At 26.7% G+C, this 25,708-nt stretch overlaps 1 protein-coding gene and 1 long non-coding RNA gene across 4 annotated transcripts in view; both read right to left on the bottom strand.

Annotated features, from left to right (window-relative positions):
* Positions 1–25,708, bottom strand: part of LOC142332316 (uncharacterized) — a 673,176-nt gene that overhangs the window by 6,909 nt on the left and 640,559 nt on the right. The gene's annotated exons all lie outside the window — the stretch shown is intronic.
* On the bottom strand, positions 1,214–16,722 carry LOC142332300 (uncharacterized). Its single transcript, XM_075378652.1, has 5 exons — positions 16,433–16,722; positions 10,485–10,626; positions 9,358–9,558; positions 4,378–4,489; positions 1,214–1,470 (listed from the first exon to the last, which is right to left on the bottom strand). Exons 1-5 carry the CDS (start codon positions 16,545–16,547, stop codon positions 1,261–1,263), a joined length of 780 nt encoding a protein of 259 aa, XP_075234767.1. The 5' UTR covers positions 16,548–16,722; the 3' UTR covers positions 1,214–1,260.

Raw genomic sequence — 25,708 nt, 5'->3', positions numbered from 1 at the left:
TTCTTAAAAAATAACTCGTCTAAAATCTAGATCGAGTTCCTTAACAGCCAAAATCAGACCATTGGAATGGAAATGGTGGCGGGGGGGGTTTTTTCAAAAAAAACAAAATATTGCTATAACTTTCCTATTAAGTAAAATATCAAATTTGTTTAAAGTCCTTCTATTCTTTGGATAAGTGCCTAAAACATATAGTTTTTTGATATCATCAACCATTGGTCCAGGGGGTGGAAAAAATGGGGGGGGGGGGGGTTTGATGACAAAAAATATTATACCTCCCTTAATAGGCACAGTATCAAATTGGTTTAAATTGTTTGTTAGTTCTCTAAACATTATCTAAAATTTTTGTTTGAAACAAATTTTGATATGACCAACCTTTACAGCAAGGAATGACCAAAATGTTGGAATGCTGGAAATGTTGGAATGTTGGAAATGCTGAAATTGTAAGAAAATGGGCTTGACGTATGCTAAACATGGGAAACTTTTTTTTACATGCAACCATTGTCATATTGAGAAAAATTGATGAGTATTTTAATTTTAAGGTGGACATCTTTTTATCCCCTACTTAGCACCGGTGAAATCTACCTCCGCCTTCCTGCGTGCCAAAAGGGATTTTATATCTTAAAAATTCAATTTGACTTTTTGATGGGGCCCCAAAAGATGACATACTTTATAAAAGAATATGAAGGCCTAATAAATATTTTATAATAATGACTTGCTTAGTGTTTTATTAAGGAACTTAACGGCAAAAGAGTACAATTGAATTTACATTTTTAATATTTCATAAAAATATTGATATACATATGGTAACATGAATAGAATATGAGGTCCTGGGTAGAACTTAGCCGCATTTCTTATAACCTAATTGTTCTGTAAAATTTGAAACATCTTGAAAAACAACTTCCTTAAATAATAAGGATGTAATGTAAAAAATCCCAGTAGAAAAAGAGATGTAAAAAATTGATTATTGTCGATCACTGAAGTTAATCAATGGTTAGTTTATTTTATGTGTGACAGGTCACATAGTACAATTTAAAAGTAAAAGAAAAAATTAACTGAGGGGATGTATACATAATACCAGGCATATATTTTGTGTTTATTATATTATAATTCATATAGTAGATGTTACAATGAATAAAATACAATAGACCAAGATTTTATCCTTCTTAGCAAAATTCAAATGCAATAAATAATTCAATTATAAAAATATGAAAAAATGCATTTTATTTATAAATATAGATTTCAGATTATAAATACATGTATTTATTCACCAATTATATGGTGTATTATATCTGTGATATTATACATTGTAATACCACGTAAACTTTTATTTATATATATATCTGAAAGAATAGTAAGCATAGTTGTAATTAAAGATTTATAAAGGTACAATGATCTAACCAAAACTGCATTTAAAATATCATTACAAAGCTTACAAACTGGTCCACCGCCATATAGCCCTTCAAACTGAACCTGAAAGTAATATACAAAACAAATAAGTACATGTAAAAAAAATTGTAAAAATGATAATGATGTCAGATACTTCTGTAGAGATTAAAATTTAACTTCTATTTCAGAGATAAAGTATTTTTATTTGCAACATGCACCTACATTTGTAACTTTTATAATCATCAATTGTTATACCAAAAAATAGTATATATTCAAAAATATTCATATGTAATTACAAAATATAGTAAATACTACTGGCTTCTTTGGTGGAATGGTAGTGTCTGTCTTTTATCTAGCAGAATCTGGATTGAAATCCTAATCAAGCTTGGAATTATTCTTATGCTACAAAATAAGTCTCCTCGTTATAAAAAGACGAGTGATCTAAAACCCTAAATCAAATTCATTAAAGGTTTGATTACTAATGTTTCTGGTGTACTTTGGTATATTTTGTTAAATGAAGGAGAGTATCTTGTTAACAGTCAGCCAAGATTAAACAAAACCAACTTTTGAACAGATGTAATCCTTTTTTAGATATGTACAATAATTATGACATTAAATTATTCAGAATTATGATCTCAAATAAGATAAAATATTTATAGAAAAGTAGTTTTGTTTGGCAGGTAAGAGGAATGTAAGCAATTTAAAAATTGATTTATGGTCAAGTCAAAATATGTCTGTATTCATCCTGATAACATTTTATGAATATATATATATTTTTTTAATATCATAATTATGATATGTTTTATCCATGAGAGTAGCTGATAAAAATTGTTTAAAACTAGACCTATAAATTTTTTTTTTAACAAAATTCAAATCAAATAATTAAATTTTAAAAGTTGTACCACCACATTCTCAAAAACTAAAATATTTTACTGAAGATATTTCAGTAAATATGATCTTGTTATACCAAAGCAATACAATACAATGTGAACTGTTAATAAACAGAAATAAAATATGCGACAAATTTAAATTTGCAATTGAAAACAAATATTATAAACAATTACATTTTTTTGATCATCATTATCACAGAAAGCAAACAACAAAATCACATTTACAAAATATACAAAAAATTAATAATACACATTAATTTACAACTTAAACCAATCAATCTCACAAAAATTATCTTATTTTTGAAGTATGATTTAAGAATTTTCAACATATAGAAGAACTGAAAATTATAAAATATCTAACATAAACATTCAGATATCATCTATAGATAATATCTATAAAAGATAAATAAAAACAAATTCAAATCAGACAAAAAACATTTAACTTTAACATACATAAAAATACATCATAGTTTTAACTAACTTCAGTAATGTTGTAATCTTCAGATCAACAACAAAACAGATCATTACACATAGATCACAATCAAGCTAATATAATGACAATGTTATATAAAAACTGAATTGCTCTGAATTTTCATAGATGGTTCACTAACCATCTATGTTGATGCAAATTACAAATCCGTCTACACATATTCCATTTATCTTTTTTGGATGTGTATAAAGAAAATATTTTAATATGTTTGAACATTATGAAATACAAATACACACAACAATAACATACTAAATGAATGAACAATTCAAGTCTGCTGCACTTTAAGATTACATTTTAAAAATATATATATATCTACAGAAAAACAAGAACAGCTAATAATAGTATCAGTTGATTGATGGTTGACAATAGTAGCACCCTAATCTATGAAACTTGACATAAATGATAAAAATATCATAATTATTTATTAAATTTAGTTTGGTTTGTTGCTTAAAATGTTTTTAGATTTTAAATAGTCAATGATGAAATCTTTGATTACATAAATAACAATAAAAATCAGGGCAGTTTTAATTTTCCTTAAATCTGATTGAGTTTATATATTTATCCATTTATGTATGTTGCTTTAAGTGAATAACAGAATTACTTATGTAAGAGTTTATTAAAGAAATTGATACAAACCATTATATCACAAAAACTTCTCAATAATTAAAATATTTATTTAATATATACATTTAATATTTAAAACATGTCAATTATTTAAAATTTGAGAGTAAGGTAAGGTAGAACAAAATACTATAACTTACTATTCAAAACAGTTTAAAATAATATAAAGTGAATAACTTATAAAGTATAAAATATGCTAAATTTGCACACCATCACCAGTAACTAAAAATAATATAAATTTTCATTATGATGAAACAAATTATACTTGAAATAATAGAATTAAGTGAAAATCAATCTAACTTTCATAATTATGACTAGATAGATCTTCATTATCATATTAAACAAATATAACATTGATTCTCAACCTTTTTTTCTACCTAGTATTGCTTATCGGATGAATATTTCACTGTTGCTCTCTGCTTTAATAAGTCAGAAACAAGAAAAAAATACTACTTGATCATTTATTAGATTAATTGTTATTAAAGAAAGTATACTCCAAGCTTGTTTAGATATTAAATATAATAAGCACAAACTTATAAACTGTTGTCCCTTTACAACATATTTAATCCTGTTTTAATATGCACAATTCATAATATGAAATAACTGCACATCAATTCATACATCTCAAATGACATGTATTCACAGAATTTGTAGTAAATTTTATTTTAATAATTTCTAAAATTTATAATTAATGAAGGTTTTAACATGGATTTTTTATTATCATAAATTTGAATACCACTAAAAATCTGTACTTTTCCTGCACAAATAAAAAAAATAAATTATGTTTTAATTTTTTTGAAATTACCAAAACTAGTTAAGTTTAGTAATGAATTTTATAATTCAGCTTTTCTATCAATGAAGTTGCTTCTTCCCCTACCACCCCTTTAGTGACTAGTTCTTCACAGGAGTGATAGTACCCACTTAAGGAATAATTAATCTATAATAAATGTAAAACTAAATTCAAAACAACTCATAACTAATAATACTCACTTGAATTTTATCTATGTCATAATTGACACGAACCCATTGTACAACTATTGACTGGTCATAAAATGTCATTAGATACATTTGAATTGAAATATTTAACCCAGATGTTGCGATCCTGTAAGAATTATATGTTATTATGATTATTGTTTGTTGTAAAAAAAATTAAGTATTTTATTTTAAAATATGTATATAATTTTTTTTTTTTTAATGCTTTTATTTATAGTCGCATCAACAGTTAAAGTCATTAGCAACTTATTAGTGTAATGTAACTATACTGGTAAATGTGTAGTCTTGAACAAACTCAGGCCAACCATTCCTGAGATGTGTGATTAATTGAAACCCAACCACCAAAGGACGCCAGTATTCAAATCTGAATATGGAATTTAAACCTGAGGAGAACTTTGACTTCAAAACAGTTGATTTACAATGAGTTTATCACTAGACCAACCCAATGGGTTGTTTTTAATTTTATTTCACCAAAGTTTGTCAAATATAATATAATATGAGGCAACATCTTTATGATGTTAATAAAGACCCAGACTTTGCAGTATCACCTGCATAGTAATCTGACTTACATGGTGTAGTTATCAGTAGTGATAGTGATGACTGTTCAGGCAGTAATGCTAAACATAAAAATGATGTTGGTGGTCTTAATGGGTTTAATGAAGAAAACATATGGTAGTCTATGGTTAATAAACAACAGCAATCCAATAAGGGGAGGAAACGGTCCAGAAATCCTGAAAATTGGAAGAGGAAAGGGAAAGTAACAACAGAGTGAGTGGTGCACCTTATAAAAGTCATTCTGGAAGATTTCACTGAGGTAAATTTTTCAAATGCATTTCATGCAATAGTAAAAAAGATGCAATTTAAAAATTTCATGTGAAGAGAGAAAAATGGTCTTTATTTCAATTTACAAGCCTTCAGATCTTACTAAAAAGAATATTTTTTTGCGAGGTTTGTGTCAAAGTAAAAACATTGCCAGGCAATGGCCATCATTAGGAATCAAACCTCCACAAGTGAAATCATTAAAATTTTTTGTAGCTGATGAAACTGTAGATATGTGAAAGAAATACTTCAGAGAAACATTCCAAGTTAGTGATGGTAGCGTTTACAATGTCTGTTCAAAACCTAATGTTTCCATTGTTGTTGATAACAGGGGGAAGCATGAGCCTGGAAACAAAATAGATATTTTTGGTGTGGTTGAGCATATAAAATTATTACCTGCATATGCCAGCCACTATGTAAGTGGTCATAGTCCTATTCACAGATATTTAAATTCAGACCTAACGATAAAACAGATGTACGATTTATACACTGAAAAATGTAAAGCTGAAAATGTGAACAAGTAAAGGAAAAAATGTATTACCACATAATTTCTTCAAAGTTTAATCTCCATTTTAAGCCTCCTGCCAAGGATACATGCCAGGTTTGTGATGGTTTTCATAGAATCCTTGAGGCACCTCAAAATGAAGAAGAAAAGAAAATGGTAGAGAAAGAAAAACAAATGCATTTTATTGGAGCAGAAATTCTTTGAAATGAAATACAACTTGTAAAGAAAGGTATAGTAAAAATTATGCGTTTACATTTGATCTTCAAAAAGTATTATCGTTTCTGAAATTACCCACATTTATGGATATTATAATATCTATATGTTTACAACCTCGATGCTTAAACACCAACGACAGATTTATGTATGTTTGGCCTGAGACCGAATGCTCTCGCTGTTCTCTATTAAGAGATAGCTGCTTGTCTAAAGAAACATATAATTTTAAATGCTAAAAACTATAGAAATATTGTTGCCTTTTGCAATTCTTGCAATGGGCAAAACAGATATATAAAGGTTGCTTTACAACTAAAGTTATTGACTAGTTCTCAGATTACAGCAGAATGTACTGACCTCAAATTTCTTGTGTCAGGACGCAGTTACCTATCAAATGATACTGATTTTGGTGTTATCGAGAAATGTGCACATAAAAAGGAAAATATTCTTTCTCCCTGGGAGTGGTATGACACTATATTTGCAAGTAGAAAAAAAAATCATTTCATGCTGACTGAAATGCAAGTGAAAATTTTCTTTCCACTAGAATCTTGAATGTTCTATTGTAAACTGCAAGACAGCTACTGATAGCAATAAAATAAACTGGTTTAAAATCAGATGGATAAGAATGTTGAAAAGTGAACCTCTGACAATATTAATTAAGGAATGTTTTACAGAGTCTGTGACATTTAAAAAAGTTAATATAATGAAATTTACTATAGAGCGGTCATGAGAATTGCTTGCTTCAGTAGAGCAAAATTTACTATATCCTGAAATTCAACCTATTACAATACAAAAGAAGAAACATATAATGTTGTTGTTGCAGTACATATCATCTGTACACCATGGGTATTACAAAAATTTGGTTACAGCTCATACAATTTGCGAACTCGATCCTGATGACAATTTTTTTTTATTAATATTATGAATACTATATTGTAAAAATAGTAAAGTTGAGAAGTGAAACATTTTATTGTTACTTTACCTTTTCATTGAATCATAACATTTTTCATTTGACAAAGTGATTAACTCCAACAAATGAGCAGAATTTTACTGTAGTTATTCTACTAAGTTATTGGCAAAATGATATTGTTTAATGAAATTGTTTAAATTTAATATAAATAGCTTTTAATTTTTGTATTATGCATGTTAATTAACTTATTACAGTAATAAAGGCAGTCAGTAATTATGTAGGGTTAACTAAGTAAACTAAACATGTTAACAGCTTAGCTAACTAGAGTTAGTTAACAGAGTTAACTAACTATAACTAATAGAGTTAGTTCATGTTTTCTCAGTTCTGAATGATCTGAAGTAAATCACTTTGGCTTTTGACTGCCTCATACATAAATCATAAAATTTTTAACCCTCAATTAGGTGTGACTGAATGTCGCATACATAATATTTTTGCATATGTTCATAAAACTGGATAATTCAATTTGCTACTCCACAAGACAGCCTAAACCATTAAAATTATTGCATAATCGATCACATTTAGAACTCTATTTTTTGTCTTTTCTTAAGTAACAGATGTATTTTTATTTGAGGATTTTGGAATAGTCAGTGTATCACATGAATAACAATGTTAGATGTTATTACATTTTGATGTTTATTCACTTAAGTTCAATTTCTGAATTAAATTCTCTTACTATTTAATTTCATATATACCTTTTTTATAATCAGCATTGTTATTCTAAAGCATCATGTTATTCTAAGCAGTTAACATAATATCCTAATGATTTTATCACAAAATTTCAGAAAAATAATATGATATACATTTTTCTTTCAAATCAGTCATCTCTACAACCATTTAAAGTTTTTTCTTATGTAATATCTTTAAAATAAAAAATTAGTTGATGAATTTTAATTTTGTTTTGAAGATATTTTCAGATAATTTATTATTATCAGGTATAAAATTTATGATTGTTTCTTCTGATGAGTGTTAGAAATGGGATTGTAATCTTTTCCTACTTTAATAGGGGAAGTCTAAAGGTATCTAATAAAAGAGATCAAAACTTTATTAGTATTTGATTAAAATAGAGTGAAGAGTTCCAATAGTAAAAGAGAATGATTTACTGATGCATTGACTTATTTGAAAGGAGAGTGGATAATTTATTTTTTTCTAAGGTATTATGATTTGCAAGAAATTAGACATAAAATGAAGAAATTGGCCATATTCATAATATTCTCTACAAATCTATACAAAATTGTAAAAAAAATGCATTTCTTTAAGAAAGATTTTAATATCAAAATAGTATAATATTTTAGTGATTGTTGCAATTCTGTCTGCTATTTATTAAATTCAACAGCATAATATAAGAGAAAAATTTATCCAGCTGTTGATGAAAACATTTAATATTATAAATAATGAAATATTTAATATTGCAGTGACCATTCTAAGCAAGCTATACATCAGAAAAAAAGTAATTTTGCAGCTTACTAATTATATAAAAACTCAGCAAAAAGAAATTTCTAACAATTATTCAAACATTTACTTACCCAATGTGTTAATTAAACATAATATAACTTTTTCAAAGATGCAATAGGCTTTATGGAAACCTGCAACTAAGCTTTGAAAAAAATTCCTAAAACCTGTCTTAACTTCATTGTACATTTTTATCAAACAGTGCAATAATCTGGAGTTAGACAAACTTTAAAAATTATAGTTATATAAAAAAATTACGAACTTATTACATGGCACCAAGAAATTACACAACAAACACAAATATTTTATATCTAATAGTTGACTGTGAAAAGTTTGAGGATTTTTACTTTTTCATATTTTTCTATTTTGACTTTTCACATACCCATCTTAGTGAAACCAAGTTTTCATCTGAAAATAAACAACACAACTCAGCATCTCAATCTTTTTTTTTGTCTAAAGATTGAAACTAAGAGAAAAACTGTAATTGTTTTCTATAGTTTAAATTTCCTATTCATAAAAACATTTTAATTTTTTGTAATTTTGAATGCAGAAGCTGCCCTAAAGTCCAATCAGTGAGGATAACTTCCTAAGAAATTTTTTCCTAAGCAATTTAACTTGCTTTTTCATGCGCTCAAGAATTCTCCTGGTTAGTGATGATTGACTTGAGCTTTTTTGATCCTGTATACTCCTTATCTTGCAAAATTTATATAACTAATATAATCTGATGTTGTTGTCTTATTGGGAACTGCAGATTGGGGAACTTTGTATTGAGTCTAATCTTTCGTACTTTTGAAAAATGTATATGGAAAATAATTTTACAGTAAACATACTCTCATCCTTAGAAAATGACATAATGGATTCAACACAAAACAATAGATACTGAAACAACACTAGTGTATGATGAGATTATTCAAATATTCAACTAATTTGGAAAACAGTATTACCAGTTGATATAAATTTAACTCTTAAGAGGTTAAAAAGCAGTACTAAAGGTAAGAAACAAAGTGCAGATAAAGAAATTTACCCAAACTGACCAGATCCATCGATTAAAAATTCATCTTGAAAATTAAAATCAATATCATAATTTCCTAAAATTTCAAGTGATTCAGAATTAATAAATAAACTAAAATAAGTATTATGATATTCAGTTTGATTTTTTATATAAGGTTCAATTTTTAAGGTTGTTATATCAGAAATAATAAGATCTTTTAGAAAGCCTTTGGACCTGAAACAAAAAATAAAATAATTCATTTAAAATTTTTATAGTTTTTTTTAATATATATTTTGAGTATGTTTTATGCCGCTTAATAATTCAAATATATAATTAATTAAAAAAGAAATACATTAAATAATTATATTTTATCTACTTTTTGTGATTTATGTTATACATCTTGATTTTCTGTAATAAACAAATAGGTATTCAAATCTTAAAAAAGAAAAGTTGGTAATATTTGATTCTAATGATCTTAAAAATCAAAGACATTGAGAAAACAACTGCATTCAACAGGAAGCTTTTAGATTTTAAATAAATTTAGAACAAACATTTTCATGATGAACCTCATTTCTTTTGCTTTTTGATGGTATATTTTTTTTAATTGCTAGTCCCAAAAGACTAACATCAAATGGTTTTTCAAAAAAATAAATTCTTGGTTTTTAAGTTTTTAAAAAACCATTACATTACCTAAATTAATTTTAACAAAAAATTGTATTGGTTATAATCATAAGTACTTTTTTTAAGGAATTCTGCTTATTATTTACATGATACTCAAAACTTTAAATTATGAAATCAATTGTGAATACTGATGAGTAGATTGGTTAAGTGAGCTTATTTCATAAAATTGTGGAAAAATAAGGTTAAATTAAATATAGATTCAAAGCATGTTATAAATTTGAACACTGTTACGATTAATTTTGCTCTGATAGTGAACTTATAACATTTTTAAAATATTGAACTATAATTTTTTGATTTATCAATTCGTTTTACTCTTATATATATAAATTCATTCAAAAATATAAGTAAATCTTGTAAAATAAGAATTTTCAGTGAAGTATTGCTTTCCTGCTACAAATTATAAAATGAAAATTAGATACACTATATATGTTGTACATAATGAGAGATGATTGTAATTATAAAAAATGTATGGTAATTACCTGAAAAAGATATTTTCTGTATCCAGAGATACATATTCTAAATTATATGGATCATTACCAACTAAAAGGTTTTGGACCCATTTAAAAAATTTGGTAAGAAGATTTTGAAGGTCTTCTCTATAAATTATTTCATTATTTAAACCTTAAACAAACAAAAAATAAATGATAAATTATATTATCCAACTTGCTGACAGAAGAAGCATGAAAGAAAATTTGAAAGTAAACAAAGTGAGATTCATTACCATGATTATATATAAAACACATAGGGATTTTTTTTTACACGTAAACACCACACTGCTTTTTAATTTGTGTAATACAAATTATCAAATTAGTATTTTACAGTCTATTCATATAAGCAGTAAACATTTACAAAATGTATTCTTATCTTGACATGCATTCTTATTTAGTAATAAAAAATGCAATTTTGCTGCCAATATTAGTTCTTTCATAAAAATTAAATTTATTAAAATTATATGAGTCACTATAATAAAATTCACAGTTCAAAACTTAAAATAATAATGTCACTTAATCAAAGTGATCATAAAATTTATTATTGTTATCTTTGCATGTAATGAATATACAAAAAAAATAAATATCAAGAAGAGGTTAGTAACAAATGAAGGTTTAGGATGCAGAAAGTACGTTGAGATCAAAAGGTTATGGAGGTATGAAACAAAGATTTTTAATTGTTGTAAAAAGTTGTTAGTGTTTACTTGGTTTAAACCCATTACACAATAGAATTTAAAAAAGTAATATAATAATGTTAGTAACTGAGGAATCCAAATTCAGTCCTCCATATTCAAATTCTAATAACTTGAATTGCGTAAAAGTTGAGATAAGAATGATGTAGTATAAACAGATTTAAAGAAGGTTACATTACTTTTAAAAAAATATTGTTTCATCTGATGACCAATTATCATATTCCTAAACTGTCAGACTGAATAGCATAGAATGTGGAGTAAAAGTGAGAGGTAAACTTATAAATGAAAAATAAATTTCTTGAAGTAAGATTTTTTTCTAAAATTCTATTTAAACTATTTATATGGAATACTATTTTAGTTTTTATCTTACAGTAATTAGGATCTCTCTTTAATATTTTTATATTACACTGAAAAATTCATCTTAAAAGTATAATAAGCTTCAATATCAGTGGCAGCTTGCATAAAGGCATTGTGGAACTGTAGTACTTCCTATTTCCACTTGATATTACCAATAACATTTAATATAATGAGTCTTTTTTCTTTAATTCTTTCTTTATACTTGTACAATATATAATCCTTAAGTTTAATGTCAGTAGCCATCCCCCAGTTTATGAAAAAGATACAAAAATCTTTGTACGGAACTGTGCGCTTTACAGTTCCAGTAGCATGGTGTTTGGCTGATGTGTGCATGCACACATAGAAAGCTGCACACGTGCAGCCATATAAAATCCTTATAAATTCATATAAAAGTAACCAGTTACTTTTATACAGATTTGAATGCTAAATCAAGGATACCAGTGTTCTTTGATGGTTGGGTTTTAATTAACCACACATCTCAGGAATGATTGACTTGAAACTGTACAACACAACACTTCATTTGCATTCTCACATATCATCCTCACTCATCCTCTGAAGTAATACCTTACAATGATTCTGGAGACTAAACAAGAAAATAAAGAATATTATCCTGCTTCCAGCTATTATATTTTATTAATTTTTTTTGCTGGTTCTTTTATTTTACAGAAAATTCTAACCACAGCCTTGAAAAGGCCCAGAAAAAAATTTTCTGGAACAGCACTCCTACTAAATCTAGCTATGAGCAGCCAATGTTTAATATTAATATATTAGATATTAACATTTTTTGAGTCTTCTAATCTCAAAATATGGAGATTAGGTGAATGATTTTATTCTATGCTAGGCACGCAAATATCTATTGCAAAGCTATCAAAAAAGAAAATGATTCTATGAGTTTGTTCATAAGTTCTCCCCCTAAAAAATACCAAGAATGCTCAGCTCTTTAGGTCCCAGCATTCTCAGCATGGATAACCTATCAGAGTCAGAACTTCACCTACAAATTCAATAATAGGGAATAAGGAAAAGAGGTAGGTTGTTGAGAAAAGAACGAGCTACTTAGCCAATGTAGATCAGGTTAGTTTTACCACCTTGCCCAGACCTCAGATCTCTTATTAACAGAAATTTAATTTATTTTCCTTATTTATTAAATAATTATATATTGCTTATATAAAATTATTACTTTTTACCTTTATTATTAATATTTTGTTATAATTAATATTTTTATTCAATATGTAACCATTTATTACGAACTTAATATTTCCATTAATCTATACCTTCTCCAGTTCATATTAGATTCAATTTGCCAGATCCTACTTACTGTGTTTATAAGGAAGAGTTAATAAAATTTATTGATATTTATATAAATTATTTAACAAATTTATAAATTTAGATGTAAAATGATTTACCAAACTTCATTTGTAAATAACCAAATAAAATTGGAAGTCAGTAAAGAAATTTTTTCATGAATTTTTGGGTGGAACAAGATGTTATTTTATAAGTAATTTGTTTAACAATACTTAAAAGTAACAACTTTTTTAAATTTCTTATAAATTTTCATATAATAATATAATTAATAAAATAATAAAGCTGATAACACAAAAACAATTATAGAACAATCAAATAATGAAGAGAAACACTTATCTAATTTTAAAACAATATAATAACTTACGATTTTAAAATTCAGTGGTACATTAAGAATGAATGCTTTTATAAAGAGGAAAACTAAATAAATACCCTGAATAATAATAATAATAATATAGTTAATAAAATGAAGTAACAAGAGTTGTACAATAAATGAGGATGCATTAAGATAAATAAAAGAGAAAAGATGTTTAACGAAGAAGTAGAGTTTTACAAAGATATTAGGGCATGTCATTGTTAAAACAAATAACAAAGTTAAGTTTAGTTATTATGAAACATGAGTAATGAACAGCCTACTAAAAGCAACACTGAAAATTGTGCCATTAAAAATACAATAAAGAAAATATTTACTTTGGTAGAGAAAATAAACAGTGCTTAATATGTTGAACTAATTTTCTTATTATAATAGTAAGTTTTTCAGCCTAAGTAGAGCAGCAGACTACTATATCTTGTCTTTTCTTTTCGACTTGTTAAATAAATTGTGCCTCTATAATATATATGTAAAATTTTTATTTTTTACTTTTTATGAAAAATGAATACTTTCTACAGTCTAATTATCTTAATTGGCAACATAATATTTTTTGTTTTTAATTACTGAAATTATTATCTTGTCAAAATTAAAAATAAATTTTTTTATTTCTGTCAGGTTACTTTTTATTTTTAAAACATTATTCAGTAATTTTTACAATTATATTTTACACTAAAAATGTTAAATTTAAACTGTATGAATATGCAAACTATTACTACTATATAAAATACCCGTAGGATTAATTCATAAGTTTTGGGCTATTGGAAAATTAAAAATGAGTAAATTAAAAAAAAAATGGTATATGTTAATGGTTTAGTGTTTATATAAACCCATTTTCTTTTCTTAATAGTGTTCCTTAATCATTATATCTTAAGATCTTTTCATAACAAGGAATATACTTTTTGTATACCCTGCCCGTAAAGTACTTAGTCTGAAGTCTAAGTAATACTATTATCATTTTTAACATCAATCTCCTGACAACACTGAGAACCAACCTACTTCTTGTGGTAGTGGAAAATAGGGAAGTCACTTAATTTAAAGCTTAGGCTAGAAGGATAATGATCAAAGAATTCCTTTTGGAATTTTTTGGGGTGTATACTAACATTAATGAAAACAGTAACTAAAATACCCAAAGTAACCAATTTTTTACATTGTAAAAATTGAGTAGTTACATATCTATCAAGAATCAGAGCAAACACAAATAAAAATTAATCCCAAAGCAACCAACCAACAAGAATCTCACAGTAAAAGGTAAATTGTGACCAATTTTATATAAAAAACCATTTGATTAACCAAAAAGACATTAATATCTTCAATACATATACTATTTTATAAGATATATTCACATTGTTGGAGTTAATACAGTAAGAAAAAATATACGCCTAGGGATGCCATGAAATCCCATTTGGGATCCTAGGGTCAGATATTTACTTTCTTAAAATGGTAAAAACAACTACATAAAATATTGAGATAGTATTTTTTGAAAATATATATACTGGCCGGTTGGGAACAATTCAATTTTTTTTATACAACATTTTTGTAACACCAGGTGAGACTCCAGATGGGATCTGGGATCTCAACGGAGTCAAGTTGATATGAAATGTAGATGCAAATTTTTATGTTTCACAATGGGTGAATTTGATTGTTCATTTCCAGATCATGTAATTTCTGAACAAAATGAATTGCGGAAAAACTAAGTTTTGTGACTATTGAAGATTTGGTTATAAAAAAAGACTCACTACTAGTGAAACAAAACCATTTATGGGGAACATGGCTGCAAAATTTGTGTGAAAAATTAAAATCTACATCACACATATTCTAATCTCATTCACAAATTTAATATTACAGTACTGTTTCACAAGTTAAATAGAAAGAGTGCTTTAACACTGGCATCTCATTGAAAAATCAATCATCAATTTTGATGTTGGTTTTTAGATTAATATGCTTTTAAAACGTTTTTTAAGATTAATTCAAATTAAATTATAGACTTTGATGATTTTGTTCAATTTAGTATAATTTTATAAACATGCAGCATTTGTTAACTTAATAAAAATTAAATCTTAGATATTTTTCTCCAATAACGCCTCTTTAAAATTTATCTATAAATTCAGCTATAAAGAATATAAACATAATAAAAAATAAAAACCATTAAAGTATAAACAATTTTTTTTTATTAAAGAGTACGCTTATAATGAGAAAATAGGAATTCAAATACATGTTATACCATTTAACAATGATGAGTTCAATAAAACAATAATAAACACAAGTTTTATCTACGATGTACTGCAATTATTATTATTTATCTAAATATTCAAATATGATAAAAACAACATGAATTTTTTGGATCTTTCAAATGCAGTAATATATTCAAAATCTAGATAAAAGCTGTGTGAACTGATACATCCATACACAACTTTTCAAATATATTCCTATGCAACACAAACTGTAAGCATTCAGTCATTTTACTCAAAGTATTTCACTTTAAAGCAACTAGGATGAAATACACCAAATTAAACATTAGATAATGCAGCGATTACAAGAGATAAATTTCAGAACAAAAATCAATTGAAAATACTCATTCATTCACTTTTAATAACAACCGTTCTAAAAAAAATTGCTCATAAATTAAAAAAGTAAGCTACAAAATCCATGGAACCAATAATGAATACCCAGTATAAGCAAAAATTCAAATAGATACGAACAAATTTTGAATTATGTAAGGTCGTTTAACTGCTCAACTGTAAATGTTTCTACATAGGATATACAGGTTGCACCTATTTACAATAATACAAATATCACAAAAACATTTTCAATCTATAACCAAATCCATTTTTATGAATGAGTTATAAATCATTTCATCAAAACAAGTCATACGTATACAAACATTGACAACATAAAAATCTTACATGTAAACATTAAAGGATGAAAAAACTAAACGTAGTTAACTGAAAAAATACAAACAAAAAGCATTCTGAATAAAGAGTCTCAATTTAAATCAAATACACTCTGAATGTATTACTAACAACAAAGAATCTTCATAACCTAATCCAAATACCAGTCAACATTATGACAATAATAACTACAACTAGTAGGAATCCTTGAAAAAGTTTATTTTAAAGTAAAAGAAAATTATAACTTTTTTGCTAAATTAAAATGTATTTGAAGAATGTTTTAATGTAAATAAATAATCATATTAAAATTAAACTAACATTAATTTTACTTACCAATTTCATAAGTATTGCTAACATGTTCTGTTTTAAACATATTTTTAAAACATAAAATTACACATGGATGAATGATTAAGATAATAAAAAATAATGATAAAAATTGAAGATTCATTTTTATTAACTGAAACTGAACACTACTACTGACTCCTATTATAACCAATATTGAAGAGATTCATTAAATTTTGTCATACTGTATTATCAAATATTAATTAATTAAAAATGAAATAAAATCCTTCCCTCCATCATGTAGTGTATTGAGTTGTCAATTATTTCATGATAACATTATTGAAATGTATTTAAGTGATTTTTATATAAAAAAATTATACTGATTTTCATCAATTGAATATATGTATATATATAATATATACCTTTTGAATACATTGAATCAACTGATAAGATTATTTATAAAAACAGAACAAATATGATAAAGTGAAGTGGTTTCATAACTGTATATGAGTGCTCTCATAAAAATTGATTAAAAAAGTAAACTATTAAGTCATTTATGTACATGTTTTCTTTACAGTTGATTTAAACAGTAAAAATATTTCTGTTAAAAAAAAAAAAGGTATGTCCATTTAATTATTCACATTGATTTGCAAGATTTATGAAAAAAATCCCAATCTTAAATCTTAACTTAAGACTTCATTTACTGCATTCACAACAAATTTATCAAAAATGACTGTTACGATGTTAAAAAATCTGATGTGGACACCACATGACTTCCTTGTATGCCTATAAAATTACATATACACATTTTTAAAAGTGAAAAGTCGTAAAATTTTTTTTCATTAATAACTTCTGATATTTTTTTTGTTGTTATTGAATTATTAATTATTGTAATTTTTTTACAATCAGAGGTTAATAATTATTAATAAATCAATATATTTAAATCAAAAAAAGTTAAAAAAAAGGAGATGAAGTCAGATTTGAACCGATGTGCATTCCCCTTGTAAGATTCAAATATTTCATTAATTAAAATTTTATTTGGCTATAACTCTGGAACAAATGAAAATAAGTACCACTTATGATATATTATTGAAAAGCTCTCAATGAGGGCTTATTACGCAGTTAAGAAAAAGTCTAAAATTCAAATTTTTTGGATTTTGGGCTTTTTTGGACACTTGGTTCAATTGATTACAATCAAAACGAGAGGTCATAACTTGATGTTACAACAGTCCAAATGGAAAATTTCAAAAACCTGTGGCCTCTCGTTTAAGGTTTTTGAGGTATGGTTTTTAAGGTTTTTGAGTTATGCGAGATACATACATATGCAAATACATGCACACAGACAACAGGCTGAAACTAGTCAAAATGAATAAAGGGATGGTCAAAATGGATATTTCTGTTGAAATCTAAAAACCAAAAATTTTGTGATTACTTTCTTGTATTGTACAAGGAAGTAAAAAGTTATTACTGAGAAGAAAAGTAGTTCATCAAAATCAGTTTATTCTGCATGCAGTTTTAAATTTTATATATTTTTTTTAAACAAGGGAAATTTTGGTTTTGAAGTTAATAACAATCAGCTAATATAATAACTATCAACTGATATTTGGTTCATTTCTGTATCTCAATATTTTTGGTTAAAATTATATATACATTGCTGTTATCCATAAAGAATTCCGTGAGATATTTCTTATTCTGATATTTCTTAATCTATCAACATTTGGTTAAATTGAACAGAAAATAAAAACAAAATACTGTAGACATTAATGATATGGTCGATTAAAACGTTCTCTCTCTTTTTTCTCTTTAGTCTCCGAAACCATTCTAAGGTATTACTTTAGAGGGTGATTGAAGATTATATGTTTGAATGTAAATGAAGTGTAGTCCTGTAGTCTCTGATCGACCATTCTTTCTTTTTTACAGTTTAGCCTCTGGAACCACTGTAAAGTATTACTTCAGAGGATGAATGAGGATGAGATGTATGAATGTAAATGAAGCGCAGTCCTGAACAGTCTTAGGTCAACCATTCCTGAGATGTGGTGGTTAATTGAAACCCCAAAGAACACGAGTTTCCATAATCTAGTTTTCAAATCCATATAAAAGTAACTGCTTTTTCTAGGATATGAACCTTAAAACTATCAACTTTAAAATCAACTGATTTGTGATGAAGAATTCACCACTAGACCAACACAGTGGATTGGTCCAGTTAAAAAGGTCTACAATTATTTGCACTAAGATTTTCTCTCTTTTTTGAGATTTTAAATGAATTAAAGTTTTAAAGTATTATTTACCAAGATTGATAAACACATTTTGTGAAGATGACTTTGACAGAAATACAGGATTTTCAGAGGAATTTACTAATTTATATGATGCAGACTGTCATCTATCTAACTCAGGATACGATTTATAAAATATGTTTTAATTTGAATGACGTAGTAAACCATGATAGATGTATTTATTAGCTCTATTCTTATATCTCTACAAAATTTACAACTTTTTCAGTTTAATTTTGAATACTTTTATTTATTTACTGTTTTAAGTTCCTGTTCATTATTTATAAAGTTAATAATTCTATGTTGTATTGTATAAAAGATTTTAATATTATAGTTTTTTAAATTTTATTAACAAAATTATAATATTTATGATTAATTTTGTATTTACAGCATATAACATTTGAGTCTCTAATGTTATTAAAAGCAGATTGTATTTATTTAAATTGATTTGATTATTAATTTTATATAATAATAATTTAAATTATATATATAATCATTGCTTCTCATAAGTCCAACCCTACGTCCACGTTGTGGGAGGTGGGCAATGACTAAAAACTAGGGAGTAGCTTATCAAGGTGAATGCCATCAGGGATTTATTCTCTGGTGCTTCCAAGGTTGATGGTCTGGCTTGGTAAGAACCCTAAAACAGGTGTCTAACAGGGCTTTGATGAAAAATCCTACTTGCATCTGTACTGCAACCCAGCAATGGATAGGTCAGCATCTGTTCACCCAGTGAGTGTGGCTGTGGCAACAGGGTCTTGAACTAACACCTCCAGTTCTAACTACTTGATTTAAGTCAGAACAAATTTGAAAGTTATAGGCAATCATGAGGTGTGATAGTAATAAAAAAAATACCCCAGGTGGTAATGAATCCACTTGTCGCATAATGGAAACTGGGCTTTTGGATTCTGGTGAGCCCAGACTACCACATGAATAGGGGAAGTCGGAATCCCCTAACAAACTTTCCACAAAATCACGGGCATATCTGGGTACAATAAATGTCAACTCGTAAATAAAAACAGGAAAATTACACAGACTAACAACTGAATTAGATAAACAAAAATTTCCTTGCCTAACAAGAAATGCACCTAACAAATGAAGACGCCATTGATCTTGGAAACTACAGGGTTTTTTTAAAGTAAAATTGACAAGAGAATTTGTAGAGGATTACCACACCTGGGAATGGATTTCATGGTCTACAGAAACATTATTTGGTCAGTAAAAGAAGTCAAACCTATCTCAAACAGACTTATGACCATGTGCATTAATTGGGCTAATAAGACTAACACCATAATAAAAGTACATGCTCCCATGAATAATGCCAATAAAAACAATAGAGAAAATACAGAAAAGTTTTTGGAAAAATTACAGAAGACTTTGGAGAAAATACCGCAACATTATGTGAAAATCTTACTGGGGGATTTTAATGCACAATTAGGTAAAGAGAAAAAGTACAGGAAAACCATAGGTAATTTCTCAGGCCATAAAATGACCAAAAAAAAAACGGTCAATGACTAGTTGAACTTTGCTACAAAACAATTCAAAAATAATTTCTACATGCTTCCTCAAACACCCCAAAAAGAATAAGACTTGGTGATCTCATGTAACTGAACTGGGAGAATTTCAACTGGATCATGTGGCAATCTCCCATCCAAACTAGCAAGAGATCCACAATGTACTAGTAAGAAGAGGAGCTAATGTAGACTCTGACCACTTCTTGACAAGAATTAAAATCAGATTCACACCAAAGAGGTGCATCAGAAAAATGACAGTAATCTCTAAGTTTGACACAACTAGACTAAAAACGTTTAAAATCTGAGAAGAGTGGGAAAAAGTACAAGCATATAGAGATATATGGGAAAAGTTCTTTTGTACTGTTTGTAAACTTGTTGAAATACACTATAGCTATGAAACTCTGATTGTTTTCTTCCTGTTCCTTTATAGATAAGTTATACCTACATTTTTGTTATTTATTGTGAACAATGTCTTGTTTAGATAAGCTTGTTTGAGTTCTGTGTAACGATATGACACTGCTTTGAGAATATATTTTTTATATACTTGTAACGGGATTGTATCATCACTCCTTTTGTTTGGCAGTTTTATAATTTTATTATGAATACTATTTAAAAGGCTTATCGTTGTTTTATTCGTAAAACCCCATGCTATTATACCGTAAGTTGCTATGCTATAATATGCCATGTAGAATCATTAGAAAATATTTATGAGTGACTAGTTCAACCCTGACAATTCATAAATTAAGTATTTAGTTTTATTCATTTTCTTGGGATCTCATTTTAGATTTCGGTCAGCTGGAACACCTAGCTATTTTGTTGATAAAACTCTGATGATGATTTCACTGCCAAATTATTATTTTGAAAATATGTGATTGTTCTATTATATCATGGAAAGAGTTACTATCAATTTAAGTGACCATAGATGTATTGTACAGCTGTTTTATAATTATGTTGTATTGAGTTGGTTCTGTATATCAATAAATTTTTATTTTTAAGTTCTCTTTTTTCAATTAAACTTTTTAAACGATCATAAAGGTTATTGGTTTGTGATTCACTAGCCACTTTTATATTGTTAAATAATTTATTTGATTTTCATTATTTCAATATTTTTATTGAATGTTATCAGAGTACCATCAAAATAACATAACTTCATTTTTGAAAATTTGGTGGCTAATGCATCAGGAGGATTTTTTTCAAGTGATAAAACTGTAAATTAAAATTGATTTTAAATAAATTAAATTCAAAATTAAAAAAAACATTTTTTCAAATATTTGGGAGCTCCTGCATGAGGGGGATAGCTTTTGGCAGAGGTATTATGTTATTTTAGTGACTTTATTGTTTACTAAAATATGTATTGATTACAGAAAATTTAAAATCTCAAAAAATTTTATTTTTATTTTGTGGGCTCCCATAGTCAAGGGTAAGCACTGCGGTAAAATTAATTTTTAAGAAATAATCTGTAAGAAGTGATAATAAATTTAAAAAAATAACTGTTTAAAAATAAAATGATAAAAGATTGGTAACTTGCAAGATGAATTTAAGTTTAAAATAAATTTAAAAAAAATTGTTAAAAATCATAAAATATTCTTTGTTACCACAGACAAATGAGTGGAATGGGTAAAACATCTTAGTAGTGCTTTAAAGGTCTACTGATGTAGAAAATATAGATACAAAAAATCCCCTTCACTTCTTTCATGAAGGAAGATATATAACCAAAAAATATATAGTCATTTTGTGGAGGGGATGAAAATTAAATAAATTTTTTGGTAATTTGTAATCTTAATAAAAAAAACTTATTTTGAAAAAAAATACTCTTCCTAACATCTTCAATAAGCTTTGAAAGTTTATTCAACCAAAACATTCCTAACCTTTCTTCAATTTTTGTAAAAATTTATGAATTTCTTTCTACACAAAGTTAACACTAGTCTACCAAGTTTGAAGAAAATCAGTTGACAGAATCTAGAGCTACAAGTCAATATACATGTACAAATGTCTGTCTGACAAAAATATGTTTTTGGACAGGAGCACTGAATAAAAAACTTTCTTTTTCTTGAAATTATTTAGAATTTAAATAAATCTATTGGTTTTTGTTAAAAATTAAAAAAAATATCTCCTTAAGCCACAGAACAAAAAAAAAAAAAATCTTTTTTTTGACCGATCTGTATGCTTTCCTCTTATAGATGCTGTAGCAGCAGCATTTATTGCTACAAGTGAGAATGTAAAATAATTCATATTCAGAGTAATCCAATATTTATTATCCAATATTCTAAACAAATATAGTCAATTTACAAGTGAATGATATGCTAAGTACAATGATTTATTTATGAAAAATGATAGAATAAATTAACAGTATGATAACTATTTTAAGTTAATGTAAAGAACTAATAACTAGTTTTAAGTTCATAAGTTAATATATAAAATAATCAGTATAGCTTGTAAATTGGTTTAATGAAAATAGAAGAAAGAGAGATCGTTTGTTATAGAGCTTAATGAATTTTTTATCACAGACAAAATATTAAGCCTAGCATGGGAGCTATTAATTGAGGATTAAACAACATTTCCTCACTAATGGAATATATAATGATAGTAGTCCCTCTTGTCTTCTCAAATGGTAACATATTATTGTTATTAAACTTTATAGTCACACTATATTTACGTTGTCATTAGATTCAAATGTTATTGTACATATATGTGTTACCGATAAAAGTATAGAATATGTAATTTTATAGAATTATAAAATTAAACTTGTTTTTAAAGTAAATCATTTTTATCATTGAATAAATAAATACATCATTTTAAGCATTAAACTGTAAATAAATAGTAATCATTTTAATCCTGTCAAACAATGTTAATAATATATTTCTTTACTACAACCTAGACTCCACAACCTACACTCTGGGACTCTGGAATCTGGGGGACTGGTTTGTAGGTCAGTTGGATATTTCCTAGGACGTCCAAATTTGGAAATAATTTATTTTAATAAATTTAGGAAAAGTGCAATTCATTATAGAATTTATTTGAGCTGATCAATAAAATACCATTGTTTAGTAAAAGTCATTGCCTCTTCCCTGGATAAAAATACCAAAATATGCAACTCTTTAAAGAACTTTGAATCACCACATGCAGATTCTTAGTTTTGTTTTGTGATTCCTTAACAGGTTGTTCCCTGCTACCTGAGACTGTTTTTTATGTTAAGGATGTATATATTTGTAATGTAACTAATAAATTCTAAACATTTGATTAATATTCCAGAAATCTATGGACATGCAATATAAGTTTATTTACTTCAAACATAATTATCTTCTTTTTATACGGTGATTGCTACTTTAGTTTATTACATCTCTGAATCATCGGACCAGGATGTGTTATTAAAAACAAGCCAACAGTATGATAACAGTATATTAAGAAGCCAATAAGCATTAAAATTTAACTAGGTTGGCATAGTTATTTACTTAAAAACTTATATAGCATAAATACTTATAAGTATAGTTATGTACTTAAATATAACTATCATTCCGGAACAAGAAAGCAAGTACTACTTACACTGTACACAGGACAATTAATGAAACATTCTATCAATTTGGAAAACCTGCTAACATTATCACCATTTCAGAATACACAACTAAAACAACTGGTGGACATTATTTTAAATTACTTTAGGTATATATATTTTGAAGTATTGCTAAATTAAATGGAAACTATAAATATAATGCATTATTTCATAACAGTGAGTGATAAATTAATTTATTGCTTCCCATTATTTGTCTCAGTCTTTTTATATGGCTATGACAATTGCAAAATATCTGAAGTACAAATGGCACCAGTCGAATTTCTTTCTCAGAAGTAATGATGATCACCATATTATCAATCTTTAAAATGATCAGAGTAAAGATGTTGCTTGTAGTGCTCAATAAAATCAGCTGATTTTGAAGTCGAGAGTTCTAAGGTTCAAATCCAGTAAATGCAGTTACTTTTATATGGATTTGAATACTAGATTGTGGATACTGGTGTTCTTTGGTGATTGGGTTTCAATTAATCACACGTCTCAGGAACGGTCAACCTGAAACTGTACAAGACTACACTTCATTTACATTCATACACATCATCCTTTGAAGTAATACCTTATGGTGGTTCTGGAGGTTAATAGAAAAGAAGTGCTCAATAAAATACATACTTCGTAAACATGACATACAATGATTGTTGTTCATAAAATTGACATCATTTTATCACTGATTGCTGTTTTTATGTAAATTCATCTACAATTGTTATACTTATGATATCTAGCATACATATTAAACTATAAAAAGTAAAATGTTTAAAAATAAATTTAGCACACAGTGTAAATGATACATTGGTAACAGCTAATAAAAAATTAATAATTATGCTGTACATGATGGTGAAACGTTACCTGGTAATATATTTATAAAATAATTTAAGCAATCCTAAAATGCTGCTCAAGAAAAATCTAATAATTCATCCCTACATGCACATATTAATGAGGAAACAATAAATCAATCATAATTTTAATTAAAAATCAATTTAATCAATTTATTAAACTAGAAGTTGAGGTGTTTTGTTCAGTGCTCTACATGATGTATTTGATGGTGTAGCAACCATCTCTGCACATTAGTTCTGTAAATAAAATTTAGATTACAGTAGTAGTAATGAAATTATTTTTCGATATTTAAGTAGATTATTTTATATTATTTACATGTAAAATTAAATCACAACATTACAGAGATTAATAAATTTGCGATTACTTCAGTAATGGTGACAAAATATTATGAGTGGTAAGGGATTCATGTAACCTTAATAACTATGTGCACTGTGTTCAAGAGAAGCAAGACAAAATAAAATAAAATGATTTAATGTATGCAAAATAAAAATTTGGTTTTACTTTATCCATTAACAATCGTGAAAAAGCTATGTTGATCAGTTGAATAATTTATTCAGATTAAATTTTTAATGGTCTAGATTTGTAAAGCAATTCAATCTTAAAAAAAAAAATAATGGATTTGTTATATTTATAAGTTGATTAATTGGACTAATTGTTATTTAATCATAATGTAGTCTCTTTTAAAGCTTTTAATAAAATTTGATCAGTTATACTTTTTCAATGTGATTTTAATTACTTAACCTTGTCGTAAGAAATATTCATGATCAAATATGGGTAGAGATGAGTCCTTAAAGTAGAAAAACCTCTCCAGGTGTGAGTTCTGAATAATTATCATTTTACTTAATTACATAATAATAAATGCAATTTAAAAATTAAGCCATTAACATACCAAAGAAAATGTATGAGTGTACTTTATATATATAGGAATGCATTATATGCATACTACACTCAATTTTTATGGAATTATAAACAGTAAAAGCTTGTTAATTTCTTTATTTATATAAATTGTTTTATGTATTATTGAGACCAGTTTCATTTCTCCTTCTCTTGGAACATCTTCTTGATAACCAATTTCCTTTGTTAAAGCTATTGTAAATGTTCTATCATTACTTCTATTTTCATTTTGCCTTATCTTAAGTGCATCTTT

This window comes from Lycorma delicatula, chromosome 11 (assembly GCF_047948215.1).
Source record: "Lycorma delicatula isolate Av1 chromosome 11, ASM4794821v1, whole genome shotgun sequence".
NCBI lineage: Eukaryota > Metazoa > Arthropoda > Insecta > Hemiptera > Fulgoridae > Lycorma > Lycorma delicatula.
Note: the sequence above shows the minus strand (reverse complement) of the source record. Positions and strands in the feature narration are given on the sequence as shown.